This window comes from Typopeltis vanoorti, chromosome 16 (assembly GCF_054136105.1).
Source record: "Typopeltis vanoorti isolate ZY-2024b chromosome 16, IOZ_Tvanoo_1.0, whole genome shotgun sequence".
Lineage (NCBI taxonomy): Eukaryota > Metazoa > Arthropoda > Arachnida > Uropygi > Thelyphonidae > Typopeltis > Typopeltis vanoorti.
In genome coordinates this window covers 25,157,146-25,183,152 of record NC_143564.1, presented here as the reverse complement: position 1 = coordinate 25,183,152, position 26,007 = coordinate 25,157,146, and the positions used below count along the sequence as shown (strand labels likewise).

The window sequence follows — 26,007 nt, the reverse complement described above, 5'->3', positions numbered from 1 at the left end:
GAAACCAGAAATCCAGTGATTATGAAAAAATAAGCAGGCAACTTGGAGGAGTTTTTTGACATAAGCAGCTACAAGGGAAGAATGCTAATAATGCATGGGAAATTGTCAGGGATTGTTAAAGAATACCAGTATCGGGCTGGATACCCAGGATCAGGAGGATGAACAAAGTTAGGAGTAAGTGGATGAGTAGTGATATAATGCTGCAGCTACAGAAAAAATAAAACTGTGGAGGAAATATAAAGAAAGAGGTGGTCAGCATGCTTATAATCATTACCAAGTGCCTGCAAGCAGTGTGACTAGTATGTTAAGAAAAGATTAATAGGATTATGGGAGAACATTAGCTAAGAGCACCAAAATAAATCCAAAATATTTTTTTTTCATTATATAGCAAGTAAGAGGTAAAATGATTATTTAAGAATAAGTTTAATCGGTGCCAATTATAGGAAAGTGATAGAAAAAGAAGAAATAGTTGAGTTTCTGAGTGATCACTTTGAATGAGTATATCTTCAAGATGGAGATTTTGCTTCTTCTGCTGATTGCATAGATGTGAGAATTGAGGTAGACAAACTGGAATTGAAACTTAATAATAATTATAACTGTAAAATGATTGAATTGGCTACTCTTCAAAAAATTTATCTTTGTGTTTAGTATTGAAAAGAAAGGAGTAGATAGACAGCTACTCCTTCCTTTTCAGCACATAATACCATTACTACTAATCTACATGCTACACATTTTACCATCGTTCTACCTCTAACTCACTACATAATGAAAAAAATATTTTGGATTTATTTTGGTGCTCTTAGCTAATGTTCTCCCATAATCCTATGCATGCTATAAAGAGACATTTGTCTCTTTCTCTAGCTTATTTGTCTGTATGTGGGATGAAAAACCCCAAATTTCTGGGAGAGAAATCTGCTACCTTTGTATGTGATTGGCTAACTTACCTTCAGTTGAAAAAGCTCATTTAAATATTCAAATTCATGTCTTTTACAGTTGAAAGATGCAAAGTCCCATTGTTCTTACAGATGCACTATGGAGTGCCTCTTTAGTTAAAAAAAGAAATTTTTTTTCAAGAAAACCGTTCTGAAAATAAACATATACATGTGAGTAAGCATAACATTAATATCTGAGATTGTGTGTGTGTGTGTGTGTGTGTGTGTGTGTGTGTGTGTGTGTGTGTGTGTGTGTGTGTGTGTGTGTCACATTGGAGCTAGATATTGAAAGTTTTTTCACTTGGTTATACTATAAACTGAAGATGCCAACAAATTATATTCTTGGTTTAATCCTTTATCCAAGTGTAAGCAAACAAAGTTGCACATGAAGTCACTTCGTAACTGAGCTACTTGTATAGAGAGGCCCATGATTTCATGTCAATTTCCTTAGTATCCCATAATGAATACACATATCTTTATTGACATGTATAATGCTATACATTATGGGAAGGGCCACTACCCAGACCGTTTAAGGAAATATAGGATAGATATTGTTTTAATGGATAGAGTGTGTCTCCTGCAATGAGTCTTTTGACTCCATGGAGTACCTATATAAATAATAATTATATATACAGGGTGTTCGGGATAAATTTGACAGTTTCGTAAGGAAAAAGAAAATCTTCTTTGTATCTATTAAATTTAATGAATTGACAAAAAAACATTACAGGCAGAGTTAATTACAATACTATCAACAAGATTTACTCAAAATAACCACCATTAGCATTGATCACAGCTTCAATTCTGCTTCGGAACCTCGAACAAGCTGATGCTACAGTCTCCCTGGAAAGGGCCGCAAAAAACTGTTTTAATTTTATCCATTAACTGGGCTTTTGTATTACTGGAAGTGCGATTGGTGTCTTTTTCAACTGCGCCCCATACAAAATAATCCATGGGGTTAAGGTCTGGGGAGTTTGGAGGCCAAACATTTGGACTGGTGAAGTCGTAGAAATTTTCAGACAACCATTTTTGACTTTTCCCAGAGGTGTGGCAAGGGGCCGAATCCTGCTGCCATACATACGGCCTACCATTGGCTACCCTTGTTATCCAGGGCTTGACTACAGTTAGCAACTCCACGAACAAAGCCCGAATTCCAATGCCAGGGTTCTTCAACACCTGTTCCTGCAGATTTGCGAGGAATTCTGCTGTACGAACGCAATCAGATCGTCTGCTAGGGATCTTTCTTCTTGCTACATCCTCGTAGTCACCATTGCAAGTCTCTAGTTCATGCCTGATTGTTTTTACTGTATTCAGGGAGCATTGGGCAGCAGTCGTAATATCCTTATTTTGATGGCGGGCACGAATCATCATGATACAAGTTATTCTCTTCCATGATTCAGGTGGGTTCCAGCTATCCATCCTTTCTGACATCTTGTATATGAATGAAGAAGGGTCCAAACTTTTAAATGAAGAGAAGTGTGTGTTAATACATGTAACTTACGGAAAAATATAATTAATTATAAATATGTCAAATTTATCCCGAACACCCTGTATATATATATATATATATATATATATATATATATTAGGATAACCAATTGGTTATTTTAGCTCCTAATCCCAAGTATGCAAACAATTAAGTTTGCGCCTGAAACAAAGTTCAAGTCTAAAGATGGTACAACACCAGGGCAACTCATTGTAAAGGTGGTTAAAGCTTTGATCGCTATTCTTAGTATTTTCCATAATGTAAAGCACATCTCACTAGAAGATGTATAGCGCAATGCATTATGGGTGGGGTCACTACCCAGACCGGTTTCGACCTTTTTTGAGGTCTCCTCAGTGAGTAGCTAGACCCTAAATACCAAGGTTTTAGTAATACAAAGCCTTATCAACTTTACCTATATAAGTTGCAACAAGGTGTATTAAGTTTTAATAAAAATCTCTGGAGGAGATATTGATGGGAATAAATTTTTAACTTGGGTATATTGTATATTAGGATAACCAAGCAATTTTATATGCTTGGTTATTTTAGCTCCTAATCCCAAGTATGCAAATAGGATTAGGATTAGGAATTGGGATTAGGAGCTAAAATAACCAAGCATATAAAATTGCTTGGTTATCCTAATATACAATATACCCAAGTTAAAAATTTATTCCCATCAATATCTCCTCCAGAGATTTTTATTAAAACTTAATACACCTTCTTGCAACTTATATAGGTAAAGTTGATAAGGCTTTGTATTACTAAAACCTTGGTATTTAGGGTCTAGCTACTCACTGAGGAGACCTCAAAAAAGGTCGAAACCGGTCTGGGTAGTGACCCCACCCATAATGCATTGCGGTATACATCTTCTAGTGAGATGTGCTTTACATTATGGGAAAATACTAAGACTAGTGATCAAAGCTTTAACCACCTTTACAATGAGTTGCCCTGGTGTTGTACCATCTTTAGACTTGAACTTTGTTTCAGGCGCAAACTTAATTGTTTGCATACTTGGGATTAGGAGCTAAAATAACCAAGCATATAAAATTCTTTGGTTATCCTAATATACAATATACCCAAGTTAAAAATTTATTCCCATATATATATATATATATATATATGTTAGGGTTACCAAGTAATTTTATAAACTTGGTTATTTTACTCCTAATCCCAAGTAAGCAAACAGTTAAGTTTGCACCTGAAACGTAGTCCAAGTTTAAAGGTGGTGCAACACCAGGCAACTCATTGTAAAGGTGGGTAAAGCTCTGATCACTATTCTTAGTATTTTCCATAATGTAAAGCACAGTTCACTAAGAGATGTATACTGCAATACATTATGGGTGGGGTCACTACCCAGACCGGTTTCAACCTTTTTTGAGGTCTCCTCAGTGAGTAGCTAGACCCTAAATATACCAAGGTTTTTATAATAATACAGAGCCTTATCAACTTTACCCATGCAAGTTGCTAAAAGGTGTTTTTATTTTGAATAATCTCTGGAGGAGATATAGATGTAACTCGGCCATCCAGGCTGGCCGAGTGGTTAGCGTGTCTGCTCTCCAGCCAAAGGGCTGCTTGGAATAATTTCCACCTTGGGATATAGAGCCCGTTCGCTTCTGGATGACCCAAATGAACTTCTTACAGAAATAAACCATCTGAAAACTTCTTTCAAAGTTAATGAATATTCCAAGAGAATCATTGAAAAATTCCTTCTTAAGCCTCCTAGACATCACTAAGAAGAAACAAATAGATTCAAAGGCAATATATCTATTCCTTACATAAGTACAGTTTCACATAAATTAGCAAATGTTCTAAGAAAATACAATATCAGAACCTTGTTCACTCCACTTCCAAAGATCCGTTTCTTAATAAGCCACCCAGAACCTTGTCATCATCAACTCAAATACCCTGGTGTATATAAAATATTGTGTGATTGTGATATTCCTTATTTTGGGCAGACAGACAAATCTGTCGAATTGTGTATGGAAGAACATGAGGGACATTACTTACAAGAGACAGCGAGCCAATGCATTATCTAGTGATATCCTTTTCTCGGCTAATCCTAATGATGAAAACCAAAGTCACAAAGTCTGCTGGGAAAAATCTACTAACATCTTCTGTTGCAATGATGAACTAGAGAGAAAAATCGTGGAATCTAGAGAAATCATCTTCAATCCTGTTCATCTAAATAACAACTTAAGCTACAACCTCCCAGATAGTCATTCAGTTGTAATCATGTACTGGCATTCAACGAGATGCTACTAGCACACTTTCCCAACAATACAACTAACGAAAGAACAGCTTTAAATACATCTGCAACGATTTAGTGTCTGTTATGTATAGAGACTCTCTATGATGTTCATAGTTTATTTAAGCTTCAGTGTTTTAGTGTTTTTTCTTTTTTCTTTCTTTTATAATCTCACCTGATGAAGGCTGTTAAGCCGAAACTAGTCGTGTTTTTATATTAAAACCTTTTTACTTGAATCTCAGTTCTAGTCATTCAATTCTTTATAAAAATAAATATATATATATATATATTCATTTTTCTAAATTAACTGACTTAAAACCCAAGAATTATAACACAATGACATTTATTTGAAAAAACGCAACATGTTTCGTCAAGAATGACTTCATCAGGCGATAAGAACATAGAAAGATATTAAAAGACACTGAAATTAACATTGACACACTCTAAAGCTATACAATTATAAAGCCATAATATTCGACTGTAAAATACAGTTATTATGAGCTTGAACTACAGTCCGAGTTAAAGTTCTATTGTTGTACACCTGTGTGTGTGTGGAATCACACGATCTCTAGTATCTAATAGTAGAGTTGAAAGAGTCAGGCAAATTATAGCTAAGATTGTTATTCATGTGAAAAGGGTCCAAGGTGATTTCCTTTGACTCGACAATGCGGCGCTCTACCTCATCATGGCAGATGTGTAGGTTTGAAGTTGATGTCTAATTTATTTCATGTTGGTGGCTTTCGTTGTTCGTGTTTATTGAAAGCAGGACATGGCCTGACAGAGCAGTTGCTCTGTTTCTTTTATAAGCAATGTCGCGCTGGTGCTCTTCGAGACGTAGTAAGATAGATTTCTCCGTCTGCAGGCAAAATAGGCATAAAATATATATATATATGATTATATGTATATGACAGAATGATCATTGACTCGGTTAACATACATAGTTTTATGAAAAAATTGAATGACTAGAACCAAGATTTAAGTAAAAAGGTTTTAATATAAACACATTACTAGTTTCGGCCTGTAACAGCCTTCTTCAGGTGACACTATAAACCTTTTTACTTAAATCTCGGTTCTAGTCATTCAATTTTTTCATAAAACTATATATATATATATATATGTGTGTGCACACTGTTTATAACATTACCACACACAAAATTGATAAAAAATAGAAAAAAATTAGCCCACCCATGGTACTATAGGTTTGGAAATAACTTTTCAACATAAAAAAAAAAAAAAAAAAAAAAAACTGAGAAGTTGCTAAACCTATAGCACATGTATGTGGGCAAAAAATATAGTATAAGTATAGTGGTCATCATTTAGCATTTTACTAATTCATGTTTTCTTATGGATTTCAAAAGATACTTCAGGAATATAATGAACAGCAGATTCCTATGGATCTTGTCTTATTTAACGATGCCCTGGAACATCTGACTAGAGTGCATCGTGTGATACGTATGATTGATGGTCATGCTTTTCTAATAGGAGTTGGTGGCAGTGGAAAACAGAGCCTTACTAGACTTGCAGCTTTTACTGCTGGTTGTGAAATGTTTGAGATCACACTCTGTCGTGGATATAGTGAAACCAGTTTACGTGAAGATCTGAAGATCCTTTTTAATAAACTTGGATTAGAAAACAAAAAAGTTGTCTTTATGTTTACAGATAATCACGTTGTAGAGGAAGGTGAGTTGTAGTTCATTTGTAATCAAAAATTTAATATTTTAATATTTATAACTACTATTTTATGGCTATTTTGCCTACTTTTGTTTAAGAGTGCCCCTTTTTTAATGTCATTTGCTTTTTACTCAAGAATTCTTAGGGCATTGCAGATGTATTTTAGAGACAAATATATGTAGCGTAATAGAAGAAAATTTGCACATACCTTTTATTGGATGGTGTTATTAATTTGAAAAAACCCAAGTTTTTTTCAAATTAATTCTCCCACATTGCCTAAGCCCTCCCCCACTCCCCTTTCAACACCATAACAGCAGAAGTATGCACACCGCAGAAAGAAGACAGGCAACAACATCCAATAAAAGGTATGTGCAAATTTTCTTCTATTAGCTACATATATTTGTCTCTAAAATACATCTGCAATGCCTTAAGAATTCTTGAAATAAAAAGCCAAACATTAAAAAAGCAGCACTCCTAAACTGAAGCAGGCAAAATAGCTGTAAAAATAATAGTTTTTAAGAGGAGTAACATGGGAATTTTCCCAGAAATAATACCTATATTTATAACTATTTTTTTTTGTAATTATTTAATGCGTTTAGAAAATTAAGTTTTATTTGATTATTAAGTCAGCTTGTGATGGTCACCAAGGCATCTTCACAAACAGAAATATGTGAATATGCATGTTCATGCTCACATACAAAAGATATGTAAACAAAGCTGATTGTATGCTTGTACATATCTTTATTTTTATGTCTGCAAAGATGTCTTGATTATCAAGGCAAAATATTGTCTTGAATTGACATGACTTTGTTATTTTTAGATGTCAGTTTCTTTCATTAACTGATCATTGGCATGTATGCTTCCCGGGAGTTGGATATGTGGCGGGTGAGAGAAGGGGGTGTGCATATATGTGCAAAATGCAGACAGTGGGAAGAAATTAATGAATTAGATATATCGATAACCGACTTAGTTGCTTCAGGGATGGGAAATGAATGTCGGGAGATGAGTAGTGTGATAGGAGAGAATGACGAGCGAAGTAAGAATGAGAAAATAAGAGTCGGGAGTGTGGAAGACTTGATTGAATGTGAAGTTTATGGAGATGGTTTTGATAGGGTAAATGAATGGCGAGTAAGAGTGACTAACTTGCAGACAGGAATAGATGAACTGAAAGAGGAGGTGGAATATCTTGTGAATGAGATGAGAAGTATGAAAGATGAGATTAGGAGAATGGATGAGATGTATGCAAGGCGAATCAGAGTAGGAGTGAGAGAAAGTTTTGGGAATGATAGAAGAGGAGAGAATAGAAGCAGTAGGAGAGAGAGAAAGAGAGAGAATGAGAGAGAGGTTTGGAAATGATAGAAGAGGAGAGTGTAGAAGCAGTAGGAGAGAGGGATTGAGCATGATTGTTATGGGAGATTTTAACTACAGCAATATAAATTGGGGAAAGGAAGATGCATGTATCAATAAGGGAATGGAATTTCTAGAATTCTTGAGGGACAAATATCTTAGGCAACATGTAATAGAGGGAACAAGAGGTTCATGACTTTTGGATTTGATCATAGCATCAGAAGAGTTGATAATAACTGAGATGACATCTCTATTACCAGTTGGAGAGAGTGATCATGTGGTTTTGACTTAACATGAATAGACATGCAAGAGTATCAAAGAGACGGGAAAGTATGTGGAATAATAAGGCAGGTAATTATAATCGTCTTAGACGTCAACTTGGGGAAGTTTCATGGAGGGAGGACTTAGGGGGCCGGGATATCATTAGTGCTTGGGAAATTGTGAAGGAATATCTGTTAGCAGCAATAGTAAGCTGTATTCCACAAGTGAAGAAGAGGACACGATTTGGAGTAAAGTGGATGACAGGAATTGCATGCATATAGGTGAAGAAAGATGTGAATAATATAAGACACAGGCCAGGAGAGTGACTAGTATGGTAAGGAAGGCGAAACTGGAACATGAGAAGAGATTGGGCCTAAGATCCAAAGAAAATCCTAGGGATTTTTTTAGTTATGTGGTCAGTAGGAGGAGAAATGACTGTGGAAGAATGACATTGTGGGATAAAAATGGGAATAGAGTGACTGATGCAGAGGACATAGTGGAATAGTTCAATGAACACTTTATTGGAATATTTCATCCTGGAGGAGTAAATTTTAATACTAGAGGGGATAGGGCAGGTTCAAGGTTTAGAGGTGCAGGAGGAGAGTGTGTTCCAAATACTGAGTACTCTGGATGTCAGTAAAGGTGTGGGACTGGATGGTATTTCACCATGAGTTTTGAGAGAATGTGCTAAAGAACTGACAGCTCCTTTGACCTGGCTTTTCAATGAAAGTCTGGCTTCAGGAAAGGTGCCCATGGAATGGAAGGAAGGTAAGATAGTGTCATTGCATAAGGGAGGTAGCAGCCTGGAAGTGTCTAATTATGGACCAGTTTGTGTGTCATCAGTAGTTGTTAAGATCTTGGAGAAATTAGTGAGGGACTGTATACAGCATTGGGCAGATGAGGGTAATGTTATCTGTGAGAGTCAACATGGAGTTTGTTAAGGGGCACTCTTGTTTTAGTACTATGCTAGCCTTTTATAATAAAAGTTACAAGAGCAGTAGATGAGGGAAGGGCATATACTGCCATTTTCTTGGATTTAGTGAAGGCATTTGACAGGGTGCCACATGATTTGCTGATATTTAAGTTGCAGCACATGGGTTTGTATGTCAGGTTTATCAACTGGATTCAGGATTGGCTGTCCGATTGTATCAGAGAGTTGCGTATGGTGGGGCAGTTTCAAGGAGGCAGAGGGTTCCAAGTGGGGTCCCACAGGGCTCAGTACTGGGATCTATATTGTTTAATCTTTATCAATGACATTGTCAGTGGATTGTAGGGGGATATTCAGCTGTTTCCAGATGATATGAAGCTGGGAAGGGTTATTAGTAATAGTGCAGATGTGGTAGTTATGCAAAAGGATTTGAATAAGCTAGACAGATTGGCAAATGAATGGGGGTGTTGGTTTAATGCAGTAAAATGTACAGTCTTGAAGTTTGGGATACATCGATGGGAGGCTGCATACTTGATTGGAGGAGCTGGAGGAAGTAGGTTAGACAAGGATCTGGGGGTGATGATCGATAGAAAACTGAAATTCATGGGGCATATGGCAAAGGTTGTAAAGGTAACACAGAGTATTGCTGCAATAATGAGAAGGACGCTGACCTGCAGATATAAAACAGTTATCATTCTGTTGTATAAGATCCTGATCAGACCACTCTTAGACTCTTGTTCTCAGATTTTGTCCCCAGGATTTGAAGGGGATAAATTAACTGTGAAAAGGGTACAGAGTCTGATAACAAATATGGTTTTAAGACTGTACAATGTTAGTTATGAAGATTGGCTGAGGGAATGTGGACTGCAGAGTTTATTAGATAGAAGAAAAAGAGGTGATATGATTGAGACTTTTATACTGTTGAGAGGTGGTTACAGGGTCGACACTGGGGAGTTCTTTTTCTTGGTCGAACAGTGGGAAGGAGTGATGACAAGGAGCCATCCCTGGAAGTTACGAAACTAAACTGTGAGCAAGAGGGCGAGGAGTGGTTTCTTTGCATGGAGGGTGGTTGAACCATGGAATTCACTGCCTGATAGAGTGGTGAGAGCGAGAACTGTCAATAAGTTTAAGGAGTGGTATGATAGAGTTTGTGTTTCCTAGGAGGGACCTCCAACGATGAGTCTTGTTAGGCTTGCGTTTCCTAGGAAGGACCTCCCACGATGAGTTTTTTGACTCCTTGGAGGCCTAAATAATAATAATAATAATAATCATGCTTTCCAAGGATTTAGGCCTAGAGTGGCCTTAGAAGTCATCATTGAATCTCTTTAGAGGATGTCCTGTTTTCTTTTTCCTAATGGTTTGTGATTTAAGGTTTGTTTTGGTAATCTTTCTGTTTTCATTCTTTCAACATATTCATTCCATCCATTTATGTTTATATTTTTTAATTTTTTCTGTTACTGATTCCTGGTTTAATTTCATAATTTCTTCATTTTTTTGTCATTGAATAGAGTATATTTTGCAGTTTTTCCCATAAACTTAATTTCAGCTATTATTAATCTTCATTTGTCTTTTTGTTTTATTGTCCAGATTTCACTTCCATGTAATAGCACTAATGGCCACTCTATTACGCCGCGACAATTACAAATATGAAAGATTATTCCTGGAATCAGCCTCAGCTCTGAAAAACTTCCCAAACCTCAACAATTTTGGGTGCATGAGACTGCCCAAATTTGGGAAGCTTGCATTCTAAGAACTCCAACCCAACAGCCAAGACAGCCCAATTTAGACTGCTAGGGGTCACCTTTGGTAGGAAACTTCAGCTTCCTTTCTTCTGCCTCATTTGCTTAGTGTTAGTGCTTGCATGCACATATCATTGCCATCTTCAGGAATTGTAAAACAATGTAACATTATCGAAATATAGGAAATATATTGATTAAAGTTTTTAATTAACATATTCTAGTATATGTTATCATTTCCTGAAAAATTAAAAGCTATGTATAACCAACATATAAATTTATCTATAAGAATCATCTGCCATAATCATATTTTCTTCTTTTTGTCACATATCTGAAAACTTCCTAGGGTTTTCTTGGCCTGATTTGTTAATTTATGCTCATACTTTAGGTTTGCTGTTCTTACCAACTGAGTCACCTTCCTGGCCTGCTCTTTATACTCCTCTTGCAATTGATTGCTACCATTACTCATCTTGTGCTGTCTCCACAGTATCCTCTTCTTCCAAATTTCATGCTTAATCCCTTTATTTGTGACACCTAATTTATTAAGTTTTTTGACCTTCAGAATACATTTGCACATCAATATTGTTAAATATCTTTTGGTCATTTCCCACACAGCATTTATCTCCTGCCCACTTACACTTCATTATATACTCCAAGCTGCCTCCTAAGCTTTTCATAAAGCTTATGCATATTTCATAAGCTTATGCAAGTTTCTTATACAATATCTTCCCACTCACAGTTGCATCATCTGATGAAATGATGAGATCTAAAACTCTCAATCCTTGTGTGCTCTCCTTTACGTATTGAGATAGTTGTCTTCCAAGGACTCAAGAAATTAAATTTCCTTATTTTTAAATATTATCTCTTCATTCCATTCTGTACTGCCATAATTAAAATTATCTATAATAATTAACCTTCCCTTCTTCACTTATGCAAGTTTCTTATACAATATCTTCCATCACCATCCTCCATATTCCCTGGCCTATATACAGCATCTGACTAAATATCTCTTCCTGTCTACCTCCACTTCATGCTATTCAAAACCATTACCAGTATTTACATCTCACATCTCAACTTTGTGTGGACATAATTCATTTTTTATCAACAACACCCCTTCCATTCTTGTACTTTCTATCCTCAGGGAAAACACCATACTCTTCCATTGCTATTCCAATTAGGATATCTTCCTTATTGAACCATGTTTTGTTTCTTCCAATAATATTTGGGAAAGTAAACTCAATCAATGAAACCATTTCATCTTCTTTATTTCTGATGCTCCTGCATTTGCAAATAAACACAGCAATTTAGTTTTAGGTGTATAACCGGTCCTACCCATGCCATTTTTAGGTTGTGATTTCCCTCACACCTAACCATTTGCAGTTGCCTTTATTACCACTTAACCTATCTATGTAGTGATCAAAACAAAGAAGTATTAATTTGCTTCATTGACTGTATTATTATTATTATTATTAGTCTGCATGGTTAGCCGAGTGGCTGTGCACTTCGCAACCATATGCCTGGGGAAGGAATGTCCTAGGTTCGATTCCCGTCGGTGACATGAGGAGTTGAAGGATCTTCCTCAGTCATAGCCAAGTTAGCCAGTCTTAAGCGTGGACAGTAGGGTTTTTTCCCCAGTTTATCCTGGGATTTTTCATCCCGCAAAGCAGGCAAACCAGCCTTGAGAACTCAACACTACAGACATAGGATATACCGGGGTATAGGGCTGACCACCTTATCCTGTGAACGGTTTGAGGTCCAATGATTAATTAACCCTCGACACTGCAATGTAAAAGAGGGTAAAAGGAAAATGAGATGAAATGAGATAATGATTATTATTATTATACAGATACCTCCATGGAGCTCGAAGACTCATCACAGGATACAATCTATCCACATAAGCTATCATGTGGATAGATTGTATCCTGTGATCCTTAAATTCATTAGTAGACAAAGTACTCACAACTGACTCTGACAATCCATTCCACTCATTCACAACTCACCAATCACAAAATCTAATCCTCACACCCCCTATTAAACACACTTTTATCAACTTCTGGGGATGATCCCTTGTTCTGGTCCTTCTAGCCAAGTGCTGAAACATTTCCCCTGCATCTATCTTATAAAATCTTTTAAGCAACTTAAAATGTTTCTATCATATACTCTCTTTTCTCCTATCAACCAACTTCTGCAATCCACACATCTTCAATCTATCCTCATAGGGAACATTTCACAGACCACTCACCGTCTTGGTCACTCGCATCTGAATCCTCCCCATCGCTTCCTCATCCCCTAGGGGTGGAACAGACTTGAGCACAGTAATCCAGATGGGAGTGTATCGCGGTCTTATAAAGAGGAATAACAACTTCCTTATCTCTACTAGTTAATGTGTTCGAGCTAAACTGTAATATTATAGGCTACCTTAGCAATATGTCCTCTATACTTTAACTCTCTGTGTACCATAACCACCCCTAAATTTCTAGCTTCATCTTTTTCATGGAGTACAGTGCCATCAATGTGATACATGGCTTGTAATATGTCATAATCACCTGTCTTGTAGTTTCATAAATATTCCTTCTTGATAGAATGTTCCTCATGTTTTTACAATCTCCCAAGTCACGACTGCATGGTCACTTTCATGAAGTGGAGGCAATGTTGTCACCTTGATTATGGAACCTAACTTAGATATAGACTTTGAGAAAGCATTTGACATGACATATCCAAACACACTAAAATGTTTGAATTATTGAAAAGAATTAGATTAGATGCCAAAGACATTAGGATAATCAAAAACTTATATTGGAACCAAAAGACATCTGTTCAAGTTGATGACATTATTACAGACTCCATCAAAAGAGGAGTAAGACAGTGATGTGTGCTGTCAACTCTCCTTTTTAACATATACTCAGAAGCCATATTTCAAATAACCTTAAAAGGAAGAGAGTAAGGGATTAATGTAAATAGTGGAATCATCAATAACATCTGATATGCTGATGACACAGCTCTCTTGACTGAAAATATTCAGGCTCTTCAAAATCTTCTTGAACTAGTCAATGAAGAGAGTGAAAAAATGTGATTAAGAATAAATATTACCAACTAAATTGTCATAAGCAGGAAACCAGTTCTTAATTCAATACTTTCTTTAAATTGGAAACAAATAGAAAGAGTGACAAAATTTAAATATCTCGGATGCTAGTTAAATGAAGAATGCAACCCAGAAATGGAAATGGAGAGTTAGAAGTGAAATGGCAGGAAAAAAGTTTCTCCTGATGAAATATAATGTAGAGCTTCAAGTATGTTTGGTTAAATGCTATATGGTCTGTGCTGCTATACAGTGCAGAAACTTGGACCTTGAAGATAACATTGATAAAAAAAAACTTTGAAGCCTTTGAGATGTGGTTATACAGAGGAATGTTAAAAATCCTGTTGACAACAGAAACATCCAATCAAGAGGTTCTGGAGCAAATATAGAAATCATGCGAACTTTTAGATATCATAAAAAGAAGAAAAACTGCATATCTTGGTCACCTACTTCATAATGAAAAATATAAGCTACTTCAATTGATTATAAAAGGGAAGATAAATGTAAGAAGAGGACAAGTAAGATGAAGAAGATCTTGGTTGGCAGACATCAGACAGTGTACTGATATGAGCTCTTTGAAAGGCTATTCAGAATAGCTGAAAATCACTCAAAATTTGCCAAGGTGATTGCCGATCTCTGACAACAGATGGTACTCAAAGAAGAAGAACCTATCTATCTCTTCAGGCTCACATCCCAGGCCATCCCATTCTCATCCTGAACATCCCCATACCCACATTCAATACTACTTCCAGCATCCACTCTCCTTATAGTCTGTCTCGCTGTCCATCCTGACTCATCCTCATTTCCCTGTCCAGCCTGCATTCTCATTCTATTATTATCACTCACAGTATTTACAATAACTTCAGTCTCATCATTTCTGCTCTCCTGATACTCTTGCTTCACCTCTTACTTCTCTTAAATCTCTTATTGTACCTTCTCTTCTTGTGCCAGCAAAGTGCTCTCTCACTATGGTAGGATAATTGTAGGATTTCTTTAATCAAACAGTGAAATAAAATGAAATAATGAAACAATGCTGTAAATAATGGTGAAATTTACGATTAGGAAGAAAATTGATGCTTTGAGAATAAAGTGAACATTTAGAAGAAGTAACTTAACTGTACTCTCATCAAGCCAGTTTTCTACATATTAGTATTATTACTAGGCATTCAGTGGAATTGCTATACTCATTATTGGTGGTCCTTCTATTCTGCAGTCTAAAATATCTAACATTATTGAGTTTGAAAACCTTCTGTAGCTTCCAGAGACGACATCAGGCTCTCTTATCATCTGTTGCAATGTAAAATATCTCCCATATATCCATCTAAGCACTTCTCACTAACTTTAAAGTCAGCAGAAATGTGTCAGAGGGAACATATTCCCTCTGAGCAGTTGTATAGCATTGGTATGGTAATGTGGAGTGCATGGGAGACACTCAAGAAAAAATATTGACAATGATGGCGAATTGTATACTTCAAGTTAAGAAGATAAAGCAATTTCAAGTGAAATGGATGACTAGAGAAATTAAACAGGAATTATAGATGAAAAAGAGATTGTTATTATTATTATTTTTATGACTATATAGCCTATTTTTGTTTAGGAGTATCCCTTTTTTTTAATGTCATTGGCTTTTCACTCAAATTTTAGGGCATTACTGATGTTTTATATGAAGAATATATAGAAGAAAAAAATATATATGAAGAAAAACTGGACATACCTTTGTGGAATGTTGCTAGCTGTCTTTTTTTCATGGCATCCCGGCATATGGCGATATACATTCATTGTTGAAGAAAATGAATATGACTGAATGGAAGGGGGATTTGAGAGATGTGGGAGAATTATTGGTGAGGCAAGAAGTATACGAACTTTTTTGAAAAACCAGTTCTTTTTATTTTTTAAATTATTAAAGGTGGGCAGAGAATACTTTGGGATGGAGGTGAACATAGAATTTTTGGGGAAGGAGAAGGATATTATGGGATAAGATCAGGGGTGAGAGAACGGAGTGTGAGCCGTTTCGACAGTGTGTCGTCTTCGGAGCTCATGGGAGAAGTGGAGGCTGTGTCATGCTGGCTTGGTGTTTCTGTCTTTTATGTATCATTCTTGTATTCTATTAGTTGGAATCATGACCTGATTTTTATGTTATGGAGCTTCCAATTCTCGGAAATTATGTAGGACCGTGGGCTTATCAATTTGCAAGGCATGTTTCTGTTCAAGGGCATGGACAGCTATTTCTGTTTTTCCTGTATTTTGTCTTCTGTTTTTCTTTTGGTTGTTGTGTTTTTTGTTGTTTAAATGTTCTGGAATTGGGATGTTGCAGTGTCATGGAAGTGGTCTTGTCCACAAAGATCTGATAGTGGAACCTGTGTAGGTAATATCACAATCTTGTTGGCAAGGAAATTTGTAAGCCACATTGTGATGTTCTAGCATTTCTTTGTGTGTGTGTGTGAGATTTAGTAGGTTTTAGAAGTGTTGCCAATTTTTGGTTTGTGGTGAACACCAGCTTATAGTCAGTGTGTTTGAAAATGTACTTGTAGGCTTTGTATGTATTCTGGATTTATGGCAGTTTGATAATTTTTTGTGTTGGGAAGTTTTTTTGGTTGTCGAATTGTTTTGATGGATTTTTGCTGTTTTGTTGGTGTTATTTATTAGCTGTGTTGCATAATTTCGATTTTTAAAAATTTGTGTTAACTTCTTTATCTCAGTGTTGAGATAATTGTGTCTAGTCGAAAACTTGTAAGCAAAACTGTGCTAGGATGTGTTCACACCCCCATTCTCTCACCCCTGATCTTATTCCATAATATCCTTCTCCTTCCCCCAAAATTTCTATGTTCACCCCCATCCCAAAGTATTCTCTGTCCACCTTTAATAATTTAAAAAATCAAAAACCCAGGTTTTTCAAAAAGGTTCGCATACATCTTGCCTCACCAATAATTCTCCCACATTTCTCAAACCCCACTTTTCTGAACCCCCCCCCTTTTCTGTTCAGTCATACTTTCTCCCTTCAATAATGAATGTTGAAGGGAGAAAGTATGACTCCTAAACAAAAATAGACTAAATAGCCATAAAAACAATATTTACTTAGAGGAGTAATGTGGAAATTTTCCCAGAAGTAATACCTATATTATTATTATTTGACACCTGCAGTGAGTCCAAGGACTCATCTAGGGAGGGCACCTGTTCTACAACTCTGTCTCCACCATTCAACCACCAACTGACCATAACTACACCGATGCCATCTACTGCCGACCACCATTGGTATTTCCACAGACAATCACAAACATCCATGTTCACGGCGAGATTCGAACCTGCAGTCTTTTTGCTGGAGAGTGGATACGCTTACCACTCGGCCAACCAGGCCTGGCTATGATTATGGAAGACATGAAGAGAGAGAGAGAGAGGAGAACAGTTGCATGAAGAATATAAGGCTAAAGCTAAGAAAATGACTTGTATTGTAATGAGAGAAAAAAATTAGAATATGAGAGGAGACTAGTTCTGCAATCCAGGAAGAATCTGAAGGAGTTTTTTTTTGCTGTATGGTAAGTAGAAAAAATAATTATGGACTGATTAATTTGCTGGAGAGATGGGACGTGGGTGACTAATGCAGATGATATAGTTGAGCTATTTAATGATCACTTGATTAGAGTGTTTTGCAACTGGTACAGAAGGTTTTATTGCTAGAGGGATAATGAGTGGTGAAGTGTTAGAAGCAAATAAAGAGGATGTATTCTGAATATTGAGTATGCTGCCAGTAAGCAAGGAAAATAAATATAAAGTTCACCATGGGTTTTAAGGGAATGTCCTGTAGAATTCACTGTGACATTTACTTGTTTTCAATGGTTGCAAACAAGTTCCTGGAGAATGGAAGGAGGGTAAGATAGTATTTAGTAAGATTGTTAGGGGATGTGCTCTTATTTTAGTAATCTGGATACCTTTAACATTAGAGTAACAAGAGTCGTGAATTATTATTATTTATTTATTTCGCAAAGTCATTTAATAGGACGCCACATGAAAAATTGATTTTTAAGTTGCAACATATGTGGTTCGGTTCCACGTAGTGGATTTGATTGGTAACTGGTGTTCTGATGGTTATCAGAAAGTTCTATATGTGCTGCTATATCAGAAGTAGGAAGATTACAAGTGGAGTTCCACTGGTCCAGTCCTAGGACCATTAGTGTTTAACATTTATATCAGTGATATTATCATTGGACTGCAAGTCCAATGACAATATCAATAATATGTTCAGTTGTTTGCAGATAATATGAAGCTTGTGAGGGTACTGATAATAGTAAAATAATTATTATTATTACTATTACAGTAGCTTCCATGGAGTCAATAAACTCATTGTGGGAGGTCCAATTCATCAGAAACATCTGTTATAATGAACTTTGAAAATATTTACACTTCCTGCATTCACAATGCATTCCACACTCACCAACTGTTGACATAAAAAATCTATTCCTCACACCCTTCTTCACCACATCTTTATACAACTTCCTGGGATGGGATCTTGTTCTTCCCATCTTAACTATAAATTAAAGATACCAAGAAATTATATACTTAGTTTAATCTTTTATCCAGTTGTAAGCAAACAAAGTTTGCGGCTGAAGTATTTTCAGGACTGGGGCAACTCGTATATAGAAAGCTAATGGCTTCACATCACTTGACTTAGTATCCCATAATGCAAAGCACATCTCCAGAGATGTATAATGCAATGCATTATGAGAAGGGTCACTACCCAGACCAGTTTCGACCTTTATTGAGGTGAAAAAGTAAAGGGTTACTCATCATACGCCTAGAGTAGTTAGCATAGGGGTGCAAGAGAGCCTGGTAGTATTAGGAGAAAGAAAAGACAGATAGATTAGCATAAGAGATAAAGAAAAGGCCTCAGCTCTTTTATATCATCATATAGCCAAAGGCTATCAGTTTTCCTTTTTCACCAATATCATGTAGATAAACAAGCAAAAGACCAATTGAAACTAAAGTGCAAAGTTGACTGGTACCCAGGTGGTTAGCCCCGTCTGGGTTAACTGCCTTGAGTTGGCCTTCTCTGCCTGGGATTGCTCTCCAGTCATCCCTGAAATTGACTATAAGACCATGTTGGATTAAGAGGATGGAAAAAGTCTCATAACAAGAATAGATAGAATTTTACCTCCTCCTGGTGAATCTTGCATTTTGTGGGTGGTCTACACCATTTATTCATAAATTTGATATCTCCTAGAATGCTTCTTTCAAAATGCAAAAATCATCTGTCTTTATTGAGATCTCATCGGTGGGAGCCAGACCCAGAGGTGATACTAAGTCCTTAAAAGGACTGGCTTAAAGGGGCGAAGCAAGAATGCTTTTCTTCTACCCCGTTATCTGTAGAGGACAGTGTAGGGATAAGGTGTTATTGGACTATGAGCTCTGATCATGGCAGGAAGGTAACAGCAGTAGCCGAGCCTCAGTTAGAACTTCATTGGCTACAGCATTGCCATCCATTATTCTCCCAAGATTTTTGACAAGATCTCCCAGGACTTTCGACCATGATACTGTGGTTGAAGTAGTTCAGAAGTCATATTTCTATATACGAATAGCCAAAAGATATCACAACCTATTTTTAAAATACTACGGATCAGAGATAGTTGTTGGAAGTTTTTCCACTTGGTTATACTATAAATTAAAGATACCAAGAAATTATATACTTGGAAAATATGACATCTGCACTGCTTCAATCTTAGTATCATCTCTGGGTCTGGCTACCACTGATGAGATCTCAGTAAAAGTCGAAACCAGACTGAGTAATGCCCCTTTCCATAATGCATATACATGTCTGCAAGGATATGCGCTTTGCATTATGGGATGCTAAGGCAAGTAATGTGAAGTCATTAGCTTCTATATATGAGGGTGGTCTGAAAAGTTCTTGGACTAACAATGAAAAAACGAATTTATAATTTCAAAATTATTTTTATTTTTCAACATAATCTCCCTTAAGACCAATACATTTATTCCAGCAATGCACCAGCGCCATTATCCCATCCCAGTTGTGGTTCTCAATAAGATCTGCAAAATACCTTTACAGTTGCAATCACATCTTGATTCGAGGAAAAACGCTGACCAACAAGGAAGAGTGTTGGTTTTGGGAAGAGATAGAAGTCAGAGGGAGCCAAATCTGGGAAATAGGGTGGATGTTCCAACAATTCATAGTGCAGATCCCTTAATTTTCCCATTGCCAAAACACCTTTGTGGGCAGGTTCATTGTCCTGATGAAAGATGATTTTTTTCTTCTGCAAACCGTGTCTTTTCTCACGAATTTTTTCATCTAGTCTGGTTAAAAGATTGGAATAATATTCCTTGGTTATTGTTTTACCCTTTTCAAGATAATTAATAAACAAAATGCCTTTAGCATCCCAAAACACCGATGTTATGACCTCTCCAGCTGATGGAACGGACTTTGTCTTCATTGTTCCTGAACAACTGGCTTCTATCCACTTTTGACTGCTGTGTAATGGTGAATCCAAGTCTCATCCATAGCAATAAATCGATGCACAAAATCAGTTTTATTCTTGTTAAAACACTCCAAGCACTGTTCAGAGATTTTCATGCGAGTGCGTTTTAGATCTGCTGTGAGAAAGCACGCCATCCATCTTGCGCAAAGCTTTTTCATTTGCAATTATTCGTGAAAAATATATCCTACACATTTTTTTGAAATGCCTATAGTCTTGGCAATTTCATGCACTTTGACTCGCCGGTCATCCAATACCATATCATGCACTTGATCAATGATTTCTGGTGTTGTTAAACTTTTTGGACGTTCTTCACGTGAATCATCTTCAAGGCTGGTACGGCCATGTTTAAACTCGGCAGCCCATTTCTTAAATCATTGAAACAAAAATGACTTGCAATTTCACATGGATGTTATGACAGATATACCAACTTAGAAAAAAAAAATCTTGCTGATAGTTTTGCTATCTATGGTCAAGGATGAGAACGTTTCAGACTTTTTGCCCTCATACGAGTTGTCCCAGTCCTGAAAATACTTCAGGTGTAAACTTTGTTTGCTTACACTTGGATAAAGGATTAAACCAAGTATATAATTTCCTGGTATATTTAATTTATAGTATAACCAAGTGGAAAAATTTCCCAACTTAACATCTGCTCTTTTTATAATTCCTCCTGTATTAATCTGATAGAATCTCTTAATTAACTGGAAGGTCTCTATCACATCTCCTTTTTTCTTCCTAGCTATCCAATTCTGTAATTCACATTCCCTTAACCACTCTGCATATCCAACACATCAGAGTTCCAATCTCACTTTGGTCATTTGTCTTTGGACCTTCTCTAGTGTTTATGCATCACAATGAAAAATCTGTGACCAGATTTGAACATAATAATCAATCTGTAGTTGGACCAATGCCTTATATAGAGGCACCACAACCTCCTTATCCCTACATGCATGTCAATATACTTTTTATAATAGCAGCACTATGATGTGCAGTCTTTGCATTACTTGCAACATGCCCTCTGAACTTTGTCCACTGTCTACCATCACCCCAAATCTCAAATCTCATTGATCTGCTGCAGCATAGCTCCACGAATACAGTATGTAGCTTTATATCTCTGCATTCCAAAGCCTGGCATTTATTAATATTGACACTATAACTCCCATTAATCTCTCTCTAAGCTAAAAGTCTATGCAAATCTTCTTGTAGAGAATTAAGATCAGTACTCCTGATAATTGTGACTGACTTTGCATCATCAGCAAATGTTTGAAGATCCCCAGTCAGTCACAATTATATGTAAATATCATTAACAAATAAGTTAAACAGTATAGCAGTGTTGATACCTCATACCTGATCTGTATATCACCAAATTCAACATCCAAAAACCTCTTGTTGCTTCCATTATATGGTGCTTAAGATGTTTATCGTTTATCCCACAGAAACTCAACAAATACATTCTCCTTGTTACCATACACTATCACTTCTTTCCAGTCCATCACTATATGATCACAATAATTCACATTAACTATCACTATAATTAATATTTCCCATTAGGATCACTTTCCTTTTACTTGCTCAACTAATTTCTCTAAACATTTCACAATCACTGCTCTCCACATTCCTTGGCCTGTAATAACATTCTATTACATATGCAATTCTGTTGATTTCAACTTCATACTAAATAGCTTCAAAATGTTCAGATATACTACTATTTTCCACTTCTACTCTTCAGGGACACAATTCCTCTGCTGTCATTAACAATTAATAGTGCCCCCCCCCTCTTCATCTTCTTTTCTTTTCAGAAAATTCTAGATTCTATCATTTCTAATCATTACCATATATATATCATCCTCAGCCAACCGAGCTTTTCTTATACCAATTATTGTTGGGCATACTGACTCAATCAATGCTGCAAACTCAAGTCCTTTATTTCTGATACGCCTTACATTAGTATACAAACATGACAATTCCTCACTCTTTGAGACCATTCTGCCAACACCATCACTCTGTGCTCTCTGTCTGCTATAGTACATCATTCATCAATCTCACCATCCCTTTCCCTTATCCTGACTCTAATTTTCATTCATATCCCAATCATCCCCACCTTTTTGCACTGCATCACTCTGCCATGCCATAATCACTTCCTCACCTTTGTATCTATCTACTTCCTGTCCTTCCACAACCTACTTCTCAACCTCTTTCATTCTCAACCTCAACCTCCTTAGCATTACTAATTTCATATGAACCTTGTGTACTCTTAATAAACAACAATTACTCCAGAAGTCCAACACCCAACCCATTCAAATACAATCCATCTGCTTTAAATTATTTTAACTTTCCTTCATATTCACTCCATACATTTACAAACTATACACTCTTTGCCTGACACAATTGAACCATTTTGTCAGAATAATGTGGAAAAAGAATTGAAGAAGTTGTTGCAGGAGATGAAGGATCACAGTGAACTAATATCCTTCACCTCCTGCAACAACTTCTTCAATTCCTTTTCCACATTATTTGTGTCAGTATCCAAGTCATTTGTTTCCACTACAATTGTAATTCTGATGCCTGTTCCTTCCTTTCACCCAAAGCATCAGATATTTACCACCTGGAAAACATATCTTATATACTTTATTATTTACCACACCTTTATTGATTTAATCACCATATAAAGCCACCCTATCATCTTGAGATACTTGCTTCTTCCAAGAATATCAGGAAATTGAGGAGAGTGAAAGATAACAGTATGGTAGGAAGGGTTGTCTAATGGGATTGATAACTGCTTCAGAAGACATAGGCAAGGTATTTAGTGAGCAGTTGAGTTCCTAGATGAGTCTTTGACTCCATGAGGTCTTGGGGTAATAATAATAATAATAATAATAATAATAGTTCATCAGGGTGTTTAATCCTCAATATGAAATCAGAGGCTCAAGTGTAGAGAATGAAATGAGAGAATTCTTTAAGAGGTATATGAAGAGTTAAGTAAGCTAAATGTCAATAAGGCAATAGGACTTTATAACATATCACCACGTCTTAATGGAATGTTCCAAGGAGATAGCACCAACCTTGGCCTACCTCTTTAACAAGAGTTTTGCATCATCATAAGTACCGAAGAAATGGAAAGAAGGTAAAGCTGTTCCACTTCACAAAGGTGGTGATAAAGCTAAGGCTACAGATTATAGGCCAATATGTATAGCTGGGGTTGTAGTTAAGGTATTAGAGAGGTTGGTAAGGGCTAAGATACAAAATTTGGTTAGGTTCAAAAATTGGTTATAAATGGTTGATAACAGTGATATTCTTATTGCTTATCAGCATGGTTTCATTAAAGGGAGGTCATGTTTAACCAACTTTCTTATGTACTGTAAGAAGTGACAGTTGTATTGGACAAGGGAAATGCATACACAATGGTACTTAGATTTTGCAAAAGCTTTAGACAGATTGTCAAATCACAAGTTGGTAACTAAACTGAAGTAGATGAGATTAGATCATAGATAAGTGAGTTGGATAGCCAACTCACTCTCAGACAGGTAACAGCAAGCTGTGTATGGAGGTGCAGCATTGCAGAAGAGGAAAGTCATTAGTGGTGTGCGACAGGGATCTGTTTTTATTATTATTATTATTATTGTTATATGAGTATCTCTATGGAATCAGAAGACTCATCACAAGAGACCCAAACTCTCAAAACAATATTTATCATACCTTTTCTTGAACCTCTCTTTTGGGACCATTGTTATTTAATTTGTATATTAATCATACTGAAATGGGTTTAACTGGTGATATATAACTGTTTGCAGATGATCCAAAGCTCAGGAGAGTGATTAGGAATCAAGCAGATGTTGCTTGAATCAACCAGACAACATTATGGAAACAGTGCAATATTTTAATGTGTAAGGTTCTGAAATTTGGTTGGCAACAATGGGAGGCAAAGTATACACTTGGTGGAGAAATTTTGGAGAAAGTTAAGGAGACAAGACACCTTGAGTGGTGGGCATGGATCTGAAGTTCAGAGGTCACATTGCACAAGTTGTGAAGTCATTATACAAATATGGGTAATGGTATTTGGATAATGGAAAATGCATAAGACCCTGATGTTCAGAAATAAAGAGGTGCTTGTTCCTTTGTATAAGGCAGTGATCAGGCCTCATATGGATTATTATGTGTGGATTTGGCTCCCTGGTTTTCATGGTAATGATGAGATATTGGAAAGGGTCCATGTTCTACTGCCCCACTTTGATAGAATGGGGGGTAGAACAAGAGGGGAGACATCCCTTGAAGCTGTATAAAGAGGGTGTGTGGTAAGGTGAGCAGGGCCATAAAGTGCAGGTTTTTTGTATGAAGGGTGGTTGACGAGTGGAATGCATTGCCTGACATTGTGGTGAATGCAGATACATTAAATGAGTTTAACCATTATGGATCAAATATGCATCCTCAAGAGCTTCGTATCCATCATATATTTCAATGTAATATCAATGGTATTACAATTTTAATATGCACTTCGCATCCATGATAACCTTGACGTCTATAGACGTCTTGGCCGGTAGTGTGGTTAAAGCATGGTTTGATGCGCATTGTGCGTAACAGTATATGTGTGCCTCCTACAATGAGTCTTTTGACTTCGTGGAGGTCTGGTGTTAATAATAGTAATAATAGAGACAGACTATGGTGGCATGATGAAATTCTAGAGAATTCTTCGATTATGTGGCTAGAAGAATAGATGATCTGATATATCAACTATTGGTGATCTGGTGACAGAGGTGAAGGTGCTGGTTAGAAATAGAATCAAAACTTGGATTGATGAGAATAGATTTCTTTCTAGAGGTGCATGAGTTTATTAAGGGATGATCTTGTTTCTATAACCTCAGTACATTACATAATAAGCTAATAAGTGTATTGGACAGGGGAGATACTTGTGAAATAGTTCTCACTTTTGAAAAGACATTTAGTGGAATATTGCATGGCAAACTACTATTCATATTGAGCAGGATGGGGATCAAAAATCAGTTGGTAGCCTGGTTATTATAGAAAAGGTTGTTTATGGGAGTAGTGTTCTTGAAAGAGGAAGGTGGCAATTTGGTACTAGAGGTACTTTTCTGGTACTGCAGTTGTTTAATCCATTTTCTATAATATAATTCAAGATTATAAAGGAATATTCGTTTGTTTTCTAATGATACAGAATTGGGAAGTGCAGTTTCAGGGAGCTCTGTCATGTGGTTGTTAAAAGAGCATTTAAATAGGTTAGTACTTTGAGAATATGAATGGGGGATGTCAGATCTATGTTGCTAAGTGTAGTCATCATTCACTTTAGCCAGAGCATGGGATTTATTGTATTGATGGAACTTTGTTTCAGGTGGTAGAGGAATAGGCATTGGGAACTGTTGGTGGATTGGGAACTGATATTTATAAGAAACATTGTAAAAGTTGTAAAGGTTAATGAAAAATTGCTATCATAACAAAAAGGGTACTAACACAGAAAGATAGGAGATAAGAGTTCCACTGTATAAGACACTAATCAGCCAGGAGACACTAGATTTGTGTGCATACATCTGGTCTCCTGGGTATGTACTATAAGAAAACGTTAGCGAAAGTGCATAGGCAAGTGACTTGGACTCATAAGATTAAGAAATGTGCTCTTCAAAGCTTGGCAGATGTAAAATGAAGAAGTAATATGACTGAGACATAAAAGTTGTTGATAGAGGTATATATTATAGGAGAGATATTACATAGACTAATGTAGGTGAGAAAACGTAGGTGCCTGCTTTGTACATATCAGGAAAGAAATGAAAAATAGATCTTTGCCTGGAAGGTAGTGAATGAGTAGAATATGTTAACAGAATGGTTGGTGAATGCTTTAG

General features: G+C 36.5%; 1 protein-coding gene across 1 annotated transcript in view; it reads left to right on the top strand.

Annotated features, from left to right (window-relative positions):
• The window catches only part of Dhc98D (Dynein heavy chain at 89D), a 1,285,966-nt gene that overhangs the window by 811,934 nt on the left and 448,025 nt on the right, over positions 1–26,007 (top strand). Inside the window, exon 42 of the mRNA XM_090406627.1 lies at positions 6,016–6,337. Coding sequence (XP_090262753.1) covers positions 6,016–6,337 — 322 coding nt within the window. The remainder of the gene's footprint in view (positions 1–6,015; positions 6,338–26,007) is intronic.